Genomic DNA, 13,595 nt, shown 5'->3' on the forward strand with positions numbered 1-13,595 from the left:
CTAGGTCTGGCGGCCATCTTGCTTTGGGCCTTGAGCTCACGTGGTGGTATAATGTTGCCTCCGAGAGCCGTTACGGGATGAGGACCGGGATAACCCCCCCGGTCCAAAGGGGGGGGGATCGGGACCGGGCCCGCAGTGATGCAGCTCCTCCGTTGGGCCCCGTAGGGCAGGATAGTGGAGCGGCGGACGTCCAGTCCACTCACCGCCGGGCTAGTCTCGCTTGGTACGGCAGAGATCTCTCCCCCGAGGGACTTAAACTCCAGGAGTAAGCCTCTCCTCGGCTCCGGTGGCCCTTATGCATCGAGGGTCGCAGTTGTGGGTCAGGTAAGTAGCCAACATTCCCGGTTTTCAGGCTTATTATTATGAGATTTGCAGGAGCTGGGCTCTCCTGCGACCGTTCAGGTCGGCGGCCCGGCCCCCTGGTATGATATTTTCAATACCTTAAAAAAATAAAAATAAAATATACTCAGGGGACAGTGACACACACAGAGTGACTGGGGGGATAATGAGGTACACAGAAGAGCTAGAGAGACAGAGAGATACACATAGGGTCTGTGGGGACAAAGAGACACACAGAAGGGCTGAGGGGGACAAAGACACACAGGAAACTGGTGGGCAAAGAGACATTAAGAAAGCTGGGAGGAAAAAGAAACACACAGAGGGGCTGGGGGGACAACGAAGCACACAGAAGAGCTGGTGAAGACAGAAAGACATTGATATAGATTACTCTGGGGGCATACCATCAAACCTATACGTTTTAACCTTGGAACCAAGGTAAATTCTTTCACAACACATAGAGAGGCTGAGGGGACAAAGAGATACTCAAAGGTCTGGGGGGACAAGGATACACACAAACATGCCAGGGGACAAAGAGACAAACAGAGGGTCTTTGGGAAGGGGACAAAAAGACACACAAAGGGGCTGAGGGGGATAAAGAGACACAAAGTGAGGCTAAAGTGGACAAAGTGACGCAGAGTGGGGCTAGATGAACAGAGAAAAACACAAAGGGGCTGGGGATGAAGAGACACACAGAGGGGCTTGGGAAGGGGACAGAGACACACAAAGGGGCTGAGGGGGATAAAGAGACACAAAGTGGGGCTGGTGTCAACAAAGAGACACACAGAGGGCTGGAAGGGACCAAGAGACACATTGAGGGTCTGGTGGGGACACAGAGACACACAGAGAGCTGAGGCATTTGCCTTGGGCAGTACTATCCAGAGTGGATAGCCCCTAAATACCCACTTGTATCCTCCTTGCGTTCTGCAGCTTCCGTTTGTCAAGGGGGAGCCAAAGAACTGGCAACTGTTTAGATTCAGCCTTCTCTTAAAAAGTAAAGGAGATATCACTATAATTATAACCTTTCTACCAGCACAAGATCAGTCTCCTATGTGCATTCTTCTCCGTCTTACCCTTTCGTGTTGTCACAGGTTCTGTTTCATAGCATCATACCCCTCTTATGTCACTGCCAGAGAAGTAATGTAGAGAAAGACATATTATGTCCATTAAGGATCCTCCATCCCACCCTTCCCAGACTTCTCAGGGTACTTGTTAAATTGCTTAGTTTCAAAAGTTCCATTCTGTCCTTCAGTGCAATTACCAGTTATTCCCCATAGAAGGAAGGAAATAGTTTAGCTGTAATAAGAGTTATGCCATGTCATGCCAGTAACCCTACAAAATCTGTAGGTCATTTCAACAGAAAGAAAATTACATTCTGACGTTGCCATTTTAATGTTAATTCAGTGAGATTACATAGTTACATAGCTGAAAAAGAGACTTGCGTCCATCAAGTTCAGCCTTCCTCACATATGTTTTTGCTATTGATCCAAAAGAAGGCAAAAAACCCAGTCTGAAGTACTTCCAATTTTGCGACAAACTAGGAAAAATGTCCTTCTTGACCCCAAAATGCAGTTAGATATCTCCTTGGATCAAGCAGCTATTACCCCACTAATTAGAAATTATATACCTGTATGTTATGTCTTTGCAAGTATTTATCCAATTGCTGTTTAAACATCTGTATGGACTCTGATAAAACCCCCTCTTCAGGCAGAGAATTACATATCCTTATAGTTCTTACTGTAAAAAAAGCCTTTTCTTTGCCTTAGATGAAATCTCCTTTCTTCCAGGCTAAATGTGTGACCTCATGTTCTATGTATAGCCCTGTTTATGAATAGATTTCCAGATAATGGTTTGTACTGGCCCCGAATATATTTGTATAATGTTATCATTTTCCCTCTTAGGTGCCGTTTTTTCAAACTAAAGTGAAAGATTAAATACAGAAGTTCACTTATTTTCCCACTTAGCTCCTTAAGTACTCGTGGGTGAATACCACCAGGCCCCAGAGCTTTATTTACATTAATTTTCTTTAATTGCTGTAGCACCTTGTCTCGAGTCATCCAATCACAAGTTATCTGCAAGTATTCTGCAGCAATCATTTGCACATCTCTTGCCATAGGATCCTCATTAATATATACTGAAGAAAAATAGTTATTTAAAATGTCTGCCTTTTCCTGGTCTTTATTAACTAACATACCCATCTCTGTGTCCAGTGTACCTACACTTTCATTTTTAATTAATCAATAAGTAGTACCAGTACATCCACCAAACCACCTGGGCTTGATTGCATTTACAGCACATTCTTTTAATGTTATGTTCATTTGTTAGGAGCGTGCTATGATAAACCTCATCCTGTACACATGAATTCCTTAAATCAGTGAATAATCAGTCATTCTAGAAAAATGGAAACACTAAAATCTAGTCTTGTTCCATATTTTTAGAACTGGTACAATCACATAATATTATCAAAGTTTACGATTAGATGCCAACCTCACAAAGAGCCTCGTCATCAACATTCACAGCACCTTGTCACAGCCAGGTCTGAAAACTTGAAATAATAGTTTATAAATATAAGCATTGTTACTATAAAATATTATATGGTAATAGACTATTTTGCTTACTTAATACAATTATTTTGAAATTATGCAGATTGTACCATGTTTTTCCTCATAACAAAGGGGAAAAAAAGGAAAAGAAACACTCAAAGCAAAAAGAAAAAGGAAAAAAAAGATATTTCTTGATCTAGAGCATTAGCTTACAGCTTAAAATAAGATGTTGGTGACATATCTATGAAAATAGTATAAATATGGCATGATATTCTCAATAACCTAAAAAAATAAAAATAAAATATACTCAAACTTTATTACAACCATACCCCTTAATTGAAACTAGTCCGAGCTTATTAAACCTTTTTTTTTTGCTCTCCACATTGTTTAAAAGCGGTTTCATAGAGCTTGTACGTTTTTTCCTAAATGTTGCAATTCACCACAATTCACTGTTTGTGTACAAACCTTTAAGTATGATGCATATGTCTCTGTGAGGTCACTCTTCAAAAACTATATTTTAATGACGTGGCTACTTGCCCTTTAGAGACCCCAGCTCAAATCCACCAAATTTTCCCCAAACAAGCAGGACAACAGCTGCAGGACTCCTCTTTTTGTGGCGCTCCTGAAGCCTTCTGGCCAAGGATTACGCCTAAACCGCTCTATTTTTGTATATATACAAGGGTTACCCCCTATAGAGTTCTGCAGACACACTCTATTCCCCTTGGTGGGAACCCAGCACTTCGGTGCCTCCCGTTTCAAGCCATACACTCAAACAACAGGGGATGAATATAACATCCATTGGGGCATATTAACCAGATTAGCAACTAGGAAATATCCAGTTTGGACCATTGAAAGAGCTTAGACTTAGTGATGTTTTCTTTGATAAGATTGTTACAAATAATGGGTTCGTCCTCTCCAATGAGAGCGAAGGAAACCCAAAAAATAATAATTGGTCATTCATCTAAGGGTTAAATAATCAAATAGGAATAATGCCCTTTTGAGAAAGCTTTGGTGAAATGCGTCAAGTGCAGACTTTTTATTTCTGTGTGGACTGGTATATTTTCTGTATTTAATATTTTTACACTTTTTGTTATTTTACGTTTGGTTTTAAACAAAGTACTTTTTTTTTACTTGATCCAGTCCTTGGAATTTTATATATAATTTTTACTATCTGGCTTTTTAGACATCCTATACATATTTAGGTTAAGATCATTCCACCTAAGCTCCGTATCACTAGAGTAGGTCATTGCTCTAGTTCCTGTAAGTAGGATATTGCCTATTTACCTTCTATGGATTTTTAGCATATTGGACTATTGGCCTTCCTTGTTTCTTCTTCCTTTTATGCATTTTCGTGATACTTACTTGGCACTGAGACTGCTGACCCTCATCCTCATATCAACAGACAGGGATTATACCATCTACGCGTATAACATCAGAGCTCTTATAGCTCTATAAAGTGTGAGTGTTCGCTAAATCTCCTGTATTAAATTATATTACACTATTTTTTGTTGTTTTTCTTTATTTTTAAGATACAAGACCTTTCCAGTATTTGTATGTATATTCGTACCTAATTTTAAGCGCAGTTTACTATTTTTATTTCTTTATACACCAAAACTGCTTCATTAATCTAAAGTTGTTTTAGATCAGGTCTTCTCCAGCTGGTTATGGTGCTAGGCGTCTTCCTTTAATTGCAATGATTCAAACCACATTTTAATTTCTTTTTATCCACTAGACGTGTCTCTCCTTATCTGTTACTTTAACTAGAAAATAAAGAATATCTGTTAATCATGTTTCTCTTTGTCTGTTATTTTATTATCACTACATAATAAACGTTGTGCTTTAAATTGTATACATATTGGCAGGACTTTCTAAACCTAATGTAAAACATTTAGTTACACATTTCGACACACAAACAAGTTGGTGAAAAAAAAGAATTGTAGCTTTAAGTGAATATATTTTATTTTGTTTCTTGGACACGAAGGATGAATGTTCACCATGTGGATGCAGTGTACGAGTTAATATACTAAATATTCCCCATGTGGGTGCAGCAAATGGCTTAATACACTGAATATTCTGGATATTCCCCATGTGATGCAGCGAAGGGGTTAATACACTGGATATTCCCCATATGGGTGCAGTGACGGGGTTAATACACTGACTGGATATTCCCCATGTGGGTGTAGTGAATGGGTTATACACTGACTGGATATTCCCCATGTGATGCAGTGAATGGGTTAGTACACTGGATATTCCCCATGTGATTCAGTTAATGGGTTAATACAATGGATATTCCCCATGTGATGCAGTGAATGGGTTAATACACTGGATATTCCCCACGTGATGCAGTGAATGGGTTATACAATGGATATTCCCCATGTGATGCAGTGAATGGGTTAGTACACCGGATATTCCCCATGGGATGCAGTGAATGGGTTAACACATTGGATATGCCCCATTGGATGCAGTGAATGGGTTAATACACCGGATATTCCCCATGGGATGCAGTGAATGGGTTAATACACTGGATATTCCCCATGGGATGCAGTGAATGGGTTAATACACTGGATATTCCCCATGGGATGCAGTGAATGGGTTAATACACTGGATATTCCTCATGTGATGCAGTGAATGGGTTAATACACTGGATATTCCCCATGTGATGCAGTGAATGGGTTAACACATTGGATATGCCCCATGGGATGCAGTGAATGGGTTAATACACCGGATATTCCCCATGGGATGCAGTGAATGGGTTGATACACCGGATATTCCCCATGGGATGCAGTGAATGGGTTAATACACTGGATATTCCCCATGGGATGCAGTGAATGGGTTAATACACTGGATATTCCTCATGTGATGCAGTGAATGGGTTAATACACTGGATATTACCCATGTGATGCAGTGAATGGGTTGATACACCGGATATTCCCCATGGGATGCAGTGAATGGGTTAATACACCGGATATTCCCCATGGGATGCAGTGAATGGGTTAATACACCGGATATTCCCCATGGGATGCAGTGAATGGGTTAATACACCGGATATTCCCCATGGGATGCAGTGAATGGGTTAACACACTGCCATTCTTGCCAGGTGTGGCTGTGGATGCTCAGTGATGTCTGAGTTACAGGAAGGACCCAGTTCATTCAGTCACTCAGTCCCCTCCCCTTCCAGGCTCAGTACTGAGATACATCCCGCTCTCTCCTCCAGGTCTCACTGACTACAGCTGCATTGCAAGTCTATGGAAATGTCTCTTTCTAAGGACTCCTCCTCCATCCAGATCAGCAGGTGAGGCAGTCCCTGCACCCCAATCCCTCACACAGGGGGACCTTCAAACCCCCAGTCACCTTCTATCAGCGCTGCATTGGGAGGAGGGGCGGGGATTCAGGCCCGGGGGCTTTAAACCTGGCCCTGCAGTGACTGTATGGCTCATACACGTGGGTGCAGCCTCCCTCTATGGGACTGACGTATGAATGGCGCAGTGAGCGCACACAGGGCGTGAGACTGGGAGGGTGGGCACGGTGCTGTTACATAGACTGGCACCGGAGCTGGGTGGTATAGGACATCTGCCAGGGTGACTTCCTGTCTGTCTGTAAGATCTCCACTCATGGGTGGGCATTGTACTGGAGTGGGGTGTGTTTTGCAGATCATGCCGTAGATGTTTTGTTACACAATTACAAATAAAGGACATGGCTAGTATGTGACCGGATCTTATAGCCAATTCATGGCCTTGACATCAGTGCAGGTTTAACTTTGCAGACCAGAAAACGTCCATCCCCCCCCCCCACCCCTGTTAACCGAGCTCATGTCCTTCAAAAATCACAGGATAAATCATAACTATTTGCAGGTTTATTTGCTAAAGTGTTGGAAATTCAAAATAAGTTGCAAATTTTAGGCTTGACAAGCCAAATTAGAAAAAGTCTCCAAGTTGGCTATAATGTCAGTTTGGCTATTTTGGCCCATAATTCAATATTTGCTTCGAATTGTTGACAGTGAATGACTGTGCATCTTTTAATTGTTCTAGCACATTTGGTGGTAGATTGTGAACATGACTTGGGATCAAGCAAATGGCAACAGGCCAGTCTGCTTCTCTTAATACACATAGCTCGTTCTGCCTTTGTTCCCTTTTATCCTACTTTTGGGGACACCAGGGAACTGTCGCCAAAAAGTGTAGCAAAAGTGCGTCACGGAGTCATGCTCTCAGGGCACTGAAACAGTGTTACCTGCCCTAGGTGGGCTGGCATGCATCCTCACCAGAATGACCTGTCAGTAACTTGGGCATACCGACCCCATTTTTTGGTGACTCTACTTCCTTTGGGAGGAACGAGTAATGTGGTTGCGTCACTGATCTGCCCTACTCACAATGCTGGGGGCTATGGGGATATAACATCACAAGGTATCTTGGATGCCAATACTGTGCACGAAGAGAAAAACAGGGATAGTGCTGGTCCTGAAGACATCAACTTCACGACTGCCTGGCTAATCCATTCTCATCCTGCAATGGCAAAGAGAACCAAAGCCAGGGGCTGCAGTGTTGGTTGCTAAGGCCCAACATCGGGGTTATATCATTGCTCAGCACTCCTTCTCCAAGAGCAATTTCAATAATCCGAAGTTGCTATAAGGGTGGGAAGGTTCCTTTATGAACAAGCAAAATAACTTTTTGTTGTTGTTGTTTTTGACATTACAATCAACATTTGAGTGCCATTACCAGTCTTATCTCGGCACCATTAAGCTAACGAGGCTGAAACATTGGCTGCATTCTGTGGCATGTCTGCTTGAAGGAACACTATAGGGTCAGGAACGCAAACATGTATTCCTGATCCTATATAGTGTTAAAGCCACCATTTAGATGTCTTGCCCCCCTTGAAATGTAAGAAATCGTACCTTATTTCCAGAACTGCACGGGTCTGCTAGCTGTGGCCCCGCACTGGATCTGCCTAATTGGCTGACCTCCTCAGAATTGTTCCATTGCTTTTCCGTAGGAGGAAGCCAATCTCGCCTGGCCAATCAGCATCTCCTCATAGAGACGCACCGTCTATACTGCAATCAATCAATTCGCCAGCATTCCTTCCATCTGTCAGCTGTTGGGGTGATTGCCCAACAGACAGACAATCCATATATTTTCCAGAGTATTAGACAGCCTGCCTTTCGCCATCAGCCCTAGCAGGCTGCGACTCCCCAAGCCGACTCTGCACTTCCGTCACTTGCGCTGGCCAGGAAACCGCATTCTGTGACAAAAAGAAAAACAGAAACAACACTAAAACAAACAATCAAAGACCACAACAACACAAAACATTTAAAGCGACACTGTCATGCTGAACTTACCTTTCCCCAATCTATTCCTCTTCTCTCCCTCTATCAGGATCTGTTCTTCATTTCTTCCTGTCAGCTCTAGTTTTCTTTAAAACATAAGACAAAGTAGGGACTATTTGTCTTATGGAGGGTTCCTGCGCCTGACCATCTCTGACCAGCAGAGGAGCAAAGTGTGCTTCATTTCCGGTGGTCAGAGCAACTTTCCCACAATTCTCACATTTCCTCCGTGTTCCCGCGAAGCCTCCTTTCACTTTTCCCGAATGTCCTGTCACTTAAGCAGAATGCCGGCGAAACTACCGAATTGCTTCCTTACAGAATGAAAACAGTGTTAAAAAAAAAAAAAAAAAAAACTATTATCCCCTCTCTCGAGCCCCCCTGTGAAACCGAGAAATTGAGTCAGCCACCACGTTCTTCACACCCAGCACATGCTGAGCCTTAATCCACACATTAAATGTCAAACTCAACAGAACAAGATGCTACAGCAGTGCCAAGACCGTCGGTGACGCTGAGGATGTGTGGTTAATCACATGGACCACACTCATGTCCGTGTGAAAAACCACCATACTACCTTTGAGCTCCTCCCCCCCAAAGGGACAATGCAACCACGATCGGGAACAATTCCAAAAACGTCAAATTCCTCATAAATTCCCGATCCTGCCACTTCAAGGGCCAACCCGCCGCACACCATTTACCCAGGCAGAAAGCACCAAACCCAACAGAAACCGACGCATCTGTATAGAGCTCCAGTTCGAATTGGACACTGCTTCCCTCAGCCAACTGTGATCCGTAAATACCCGAATACCCACCATCACCAAAGACAACCGCCATCAAAATGCCATACCCATCGGAAGAACCTGACATGCGAACGCCAGGTGACTCAACAATATCTGCATTTGCCGCAGCTGCACCTTCTTGGACCCCTTGACTGAATCCACCAGCCGCATCAGGACCAACAATTTTTCCTCCGGCAAATTAAAAACCATACTGACCGTATCAATCTCAATACCCAAGAATGCCAATCGCGTCACCGGTCCCTTGGTTTTCTGTTCTGCCACTGGGACCCCAAATTCTAAAGCAACGAGACAAAAAACGAGCACACACATCACTGTCCTGAGGACCCACATAGAGAAAATCATCAAGATAGTGCTTAACTGAGGAAAAGCCTGACAATTAAACAACCCACTCCAGAAAATAAGCAAACATCTCGAAATACGAACACGAAATAGAACAACCCATGGGCAAACACATGTCGTAATAAAACAACTTCTGAAACTGACAACCTAGAAGGTGAAAACATTCCAGGTGAACCGACAACAACTGAAGCCAATGTCTGACATAGCTAACCACGAACTGACCCCCACAAAGCAAACTAGTTCCAAAACACTGTCAAATGACGCATACCGCACCCTGCTAAACTCCTTATCGATATCATCATTCACTGAACTCCCAGCCGGGTAGGACAAGTGATGAATCAACCGAAAGGCACACGCTTCCCTTTTAGGAACTAGACCCAACGCCGACACCCGCAGATTAGAAAAAGGGGGAACGTTAAAGGCATAAAACCTGCTTGTAACCTTGAACTGAACTAACTTATTCAAAAACCGCACCTCCGCCTAGAACATGTAAGGGATCCAGTACCCGCCTGAAAAACCCTCCTCCAAAGTCCGCGCTTCCCACATCTTAGGATAGCGGACGAGCCATGGCGCCATCCTTTCCATGCTCACCAGTGTCCTCCCCCTAGAAAGGTCATCTCGCAAACTTTTTGGGGGCATCAGCTGCTTTGCCTTCTTAAAACACTGCAGTGCGGGATGAGCTCCCCTGCAATGGGAACATTCGTGCTGAAACCTGCAGGAGGAATATCACCTGCAGTGGCTCTTATTGAAGAGCCAACAGACACCTTTTTTTCTATCCCTGGAAAGTGGGATGAGTGGCTAGGTGTCATGAGCAGCAGCCATAGGCTGCCATCTTGATTCCCAAAGTCCAGCCCAGGGCAAGCCGCCATCTTTTGGCAGAACTGCTGATCGTACCTAAACCAACTCTGACCCCCATAAACTTTGTATGCACCCCAGATTAAGTCCAGGTACCCAAACAGCGATGGGACGCGTTCCGGAAAACATTGGGACAGTATACTTGCAAATATGGCAAATCCCTGCAACCAGTTCCCAAACGTCCATGGGAGTTGCTCACCCCCTAGCAGCCTATCCACCGAATACTTATCCGGAGGAACCAGGGTAAGCAAGTCCATGAACTCTGCCCACAAAATCTTGTCCTGAGTCTCCCCAGGCATGTGCATGCCCAGCGGCAACAACTCACACCCCGGAATGCTGGGGTGCAAACCGCCGTCCCATTCCAGGCCCCTAGCCTGCGCCAGAGTCTTCCTAACTAAATCCCCCTCAAACTCGCTAGCCCCAGGCAACCTATCCACCATTACTCTAAGCAGGCGCAACAACTCCTGTTGAGTGCCACCCTGCACTACTTGACCTCCCTGAATGCTACACCAAGCGCTGACTCACCGCTGAGATGAGGTGCCACCAGGACCCGCTCAGCTTGTCGCCCTTCCCGATCCAGCTTCTCTTCTGACCTGCTGTCCAGCTCCTGCTGCAGCCGACTGCTGGTCCTCCACTGCCCAGAACCTCTATGGACCTCTGGCACCCGTAAAGTGTATGGGACACTACCTCCTGGATCCCTCCGCAGGCGTCTGATCCACCCTGCACCGAGTCCACTGCCTCCCAAGCCTTCCGTAAGCTCCAGTGCCTGATTTGCTGCCAGGGCCTGTGACATAAGCACGCTCCGCATCATTTCCTGCTCCAGCCTACTTCCGGCGCTGGCCATCCTTCATCGTGACATCACTTCCGGCTAGGCCGGAAGAAAAGCTGGGCTGCGAGAGCGCTCTTGGCGTGCCCTGCCATCTTGGACCTACCTCAGAATTGCCTCACTTGCTTCTGGAGACCCGGATCGCTCCAGACCCGCTTCCACCGCTGTCACCAATGATCCTCCCGGCACTCCTGCTGCGTCCTGGGCCGCTCCGCCGAACCTGACTTGGGGAAAGGCGCGAAGGAGTTCGAGACCGTCTGGGCCTCCAACCATCATCACTGACATGAATGAGTTTAATCATGGTCAGATGGCCTACTTATATACAAAACAAGGATGCAGTAAAACACGCCCAGAACACTTCCACAAAATGGTTACAAATTCCAGTGTCAGCATGACTAGGCATAACATATTAAAACACATGAAAATACATAATAAACATCTAGGAACCAACCAAGTTATCCAAATAGCGTTCAGATCCCACGAGTACAGCCAAATCGCCACCGTAAAGTTTGCATGATTTTATCTCACTAGTCTCACGATCGATCTATCACTGTAATGTTGTTTAGAATCCCTATGGTAACGGCATGTGATCACGCTGGCATCACGTGATCACACACATAGGGGTGTTTTGGTAGTCGGATCGACAGGAGGAATTGGAAACTAGGGATATCACGGTGATTGGGTAAGTTTTATTCTTTTTTCATTTAGATCTTCTAAATATTGTACACTTTATGGCTTGAAGCATCTTGACAAAGACCGCTAGACGGTTGATGGAATTTATGCTATTGTAAATACAACTAATTGAATTGATTCACAAAATCCTGTGAGTGCTCTCGTTTTTAGCTGATATATATGTACAGCACTTTGGAATTTGCTGGGGCTATATAAATAAAAATAAGTGTGTGTGTATATGATATTTATGATTACTTGTTATAAATTTATAATCATTCTATACTAATTTGAACATATTATTCTCCCTTAATGTTTGTTGTCTGTTTTTTCAAGCTGTCTATATATAGACTACCTACCTGAAGGTGCACTTGATTTGTGGATGGAATGTGTAGTTTAATAAGACAATATACAATTTAATATATTTCAGTAAAGCAAGCACATCGCAAACCTTTTTATTTATGTATTTTTTTTTTTAAATGTAATGTACATAGTCTCTCCACTCCAATTATAAGCCCCCTGGGACGCTCTCATGGGGTATTAGACTGCATGTGGGTTAATTACATTGTTATGAACGCTTTAGTAACCCCAGGACGGCAAAAATGCTTTTAATTAGTTCCGCTCATTGGAGAACTGATAACATGACTAATAGATTTAAATACAGGTGAACTCTGTTTTATCTGATCTTGGTAACATAAGTGCATGTTAATGTTTATAAATAAAATGTTTTTTTTTGTTTTTGTTTGTTTTTTAAAGGAATATACTGAGCATTATAGCTTACTGTAGTGGCTATGATGCAAGAAGTGCCCTGCCCTCCCTTCCCCTCTCCTTGTATGTAGTCAAACCATTCTTGAACAGTTTGACTTCTTACATGGGTTCTTCTGGGTTCCATTCCCAGCCTACATTGATAATGCCAGAGACAGAAGCTCCCATGCAGGAACTTTTATTAAAGGGACACTACCGTCACAAGAACAAGTACTGCTAATTGTATTTGTTCTGTTGAGTATAGTCAGTCCCTCAGGCTTTATGCAGTAACCGCTTTCTTTTCAGAGTAAATACAGTGTTTACAATACAGCCTAGGGATAACTCCACTGGCCACTCCTCAGAAGGCTGCTATAGGTGCTTCCACCGTCTGTACGGAGACACAGAACTTTCCTCATAAAGATGCATTGATTCAATGTATGAATCAGCTGTCAGGGCTTAACTTGTGCCAATAACCAGTGATCTGCAGATATTAAAGCTAGTCAATTATCAAGTAGAGCTGACTATATGGGATCAGATGACCAGCGTTCTGTGTGCTCTATGGAAGATGGGACAAGACTCTGTGGGTACAACTCTAGAACCAATATCAATTAGGTTTTAGATAAAGATAGTTGGACCAGCTACGTGAGATATAGAGAGGTTGGTAAGCAAGCCCGCCTTAGGGTTGTGTGACCTGTACACACTGCAAGAGTTTGTCGCCACAACACCATAAATGAGGGCTGGTGGTGAGTTGTAGCAGGTGTAATGGTCAAGCAGTCCTTATAAAATCGCAAGGCAATGAGGGATTTCTGGGAAGCCGGAGGTGTGTGCTCTGTTCCAAATAACATTTGCTTCTTCCATATGTGACTGAATATTACACAGCTCCCTACGGGACATTCAGACACTTGTAATTGATTATGTCTGTAAGAGACGGGCAGTTTTATACTATAAATGGCTTTACGGCTTGTAGAACTATAGGCGCTATAAGCACTTCAGCAAATTTAAGTGGTTAGCGTGCCTGGAGTCCATGGGTGCCAGGTTTTGCATAATTGCTAAATGGCTTTCTCATCATTTAGTAACATTTCTTTGTACCCTGCAATCTGGCTTCAATTTGGCAGAGGCAAAGCTGTTCATGCCATACCAGAGGTAGCGTGCAGTGATTGTCTAAAAGCATC

At 43.9% G+C, this 13,595-nt stretch overlaps 2 protein-coding genes across 2 annotated transcripts in view; both read left to right on the forward strand.

Annotated features, from left to right (window-relative positions):
- Positions 1-13,595, forward strand: part of GPR153 (G protein-coupled receptor 153) — a 506,259-nt gene that overhangs the window by 115,494 nt on the left and 377,170 nt on the right. The gene's annotated exons all lie outside the window — the stretch shown is intronic.
- The window catches only part of ACOT7 (acyl-CoA thioesterase 7), a 209,738-nt gene continuing 202,194 nt past the window's right edge, over positions 6,052-13,595 (forward strand). Inside the window, exon 1 of the mRNA XM_063436456.1 lies at positions 6,052-6,171. Coding sequence (XP_063292526.1) covers positions 6,125-6,171 — 47 coding nt within the window. The 5' untranslated portion in view covers positions 6,052-6,124. The remainder of the gene's footprint in view (positions 6,172-13,595) is intronic.

This window comes from Pelobates fuscus, chromosome 11 (assembly GCF_036172605.1).
Source record: "Pelobates fuscus isolate aPelFus1 chromosome 11, aPelFus1.pri, whole genome shotgun sequence".
Taxonomy (NCBI): domain Eukaryota; kingdom Metazoa; phylum Chordata; class Amphibia; order Anura; family Pelobatidae; genus Pelobates; species Pelobates fuscus.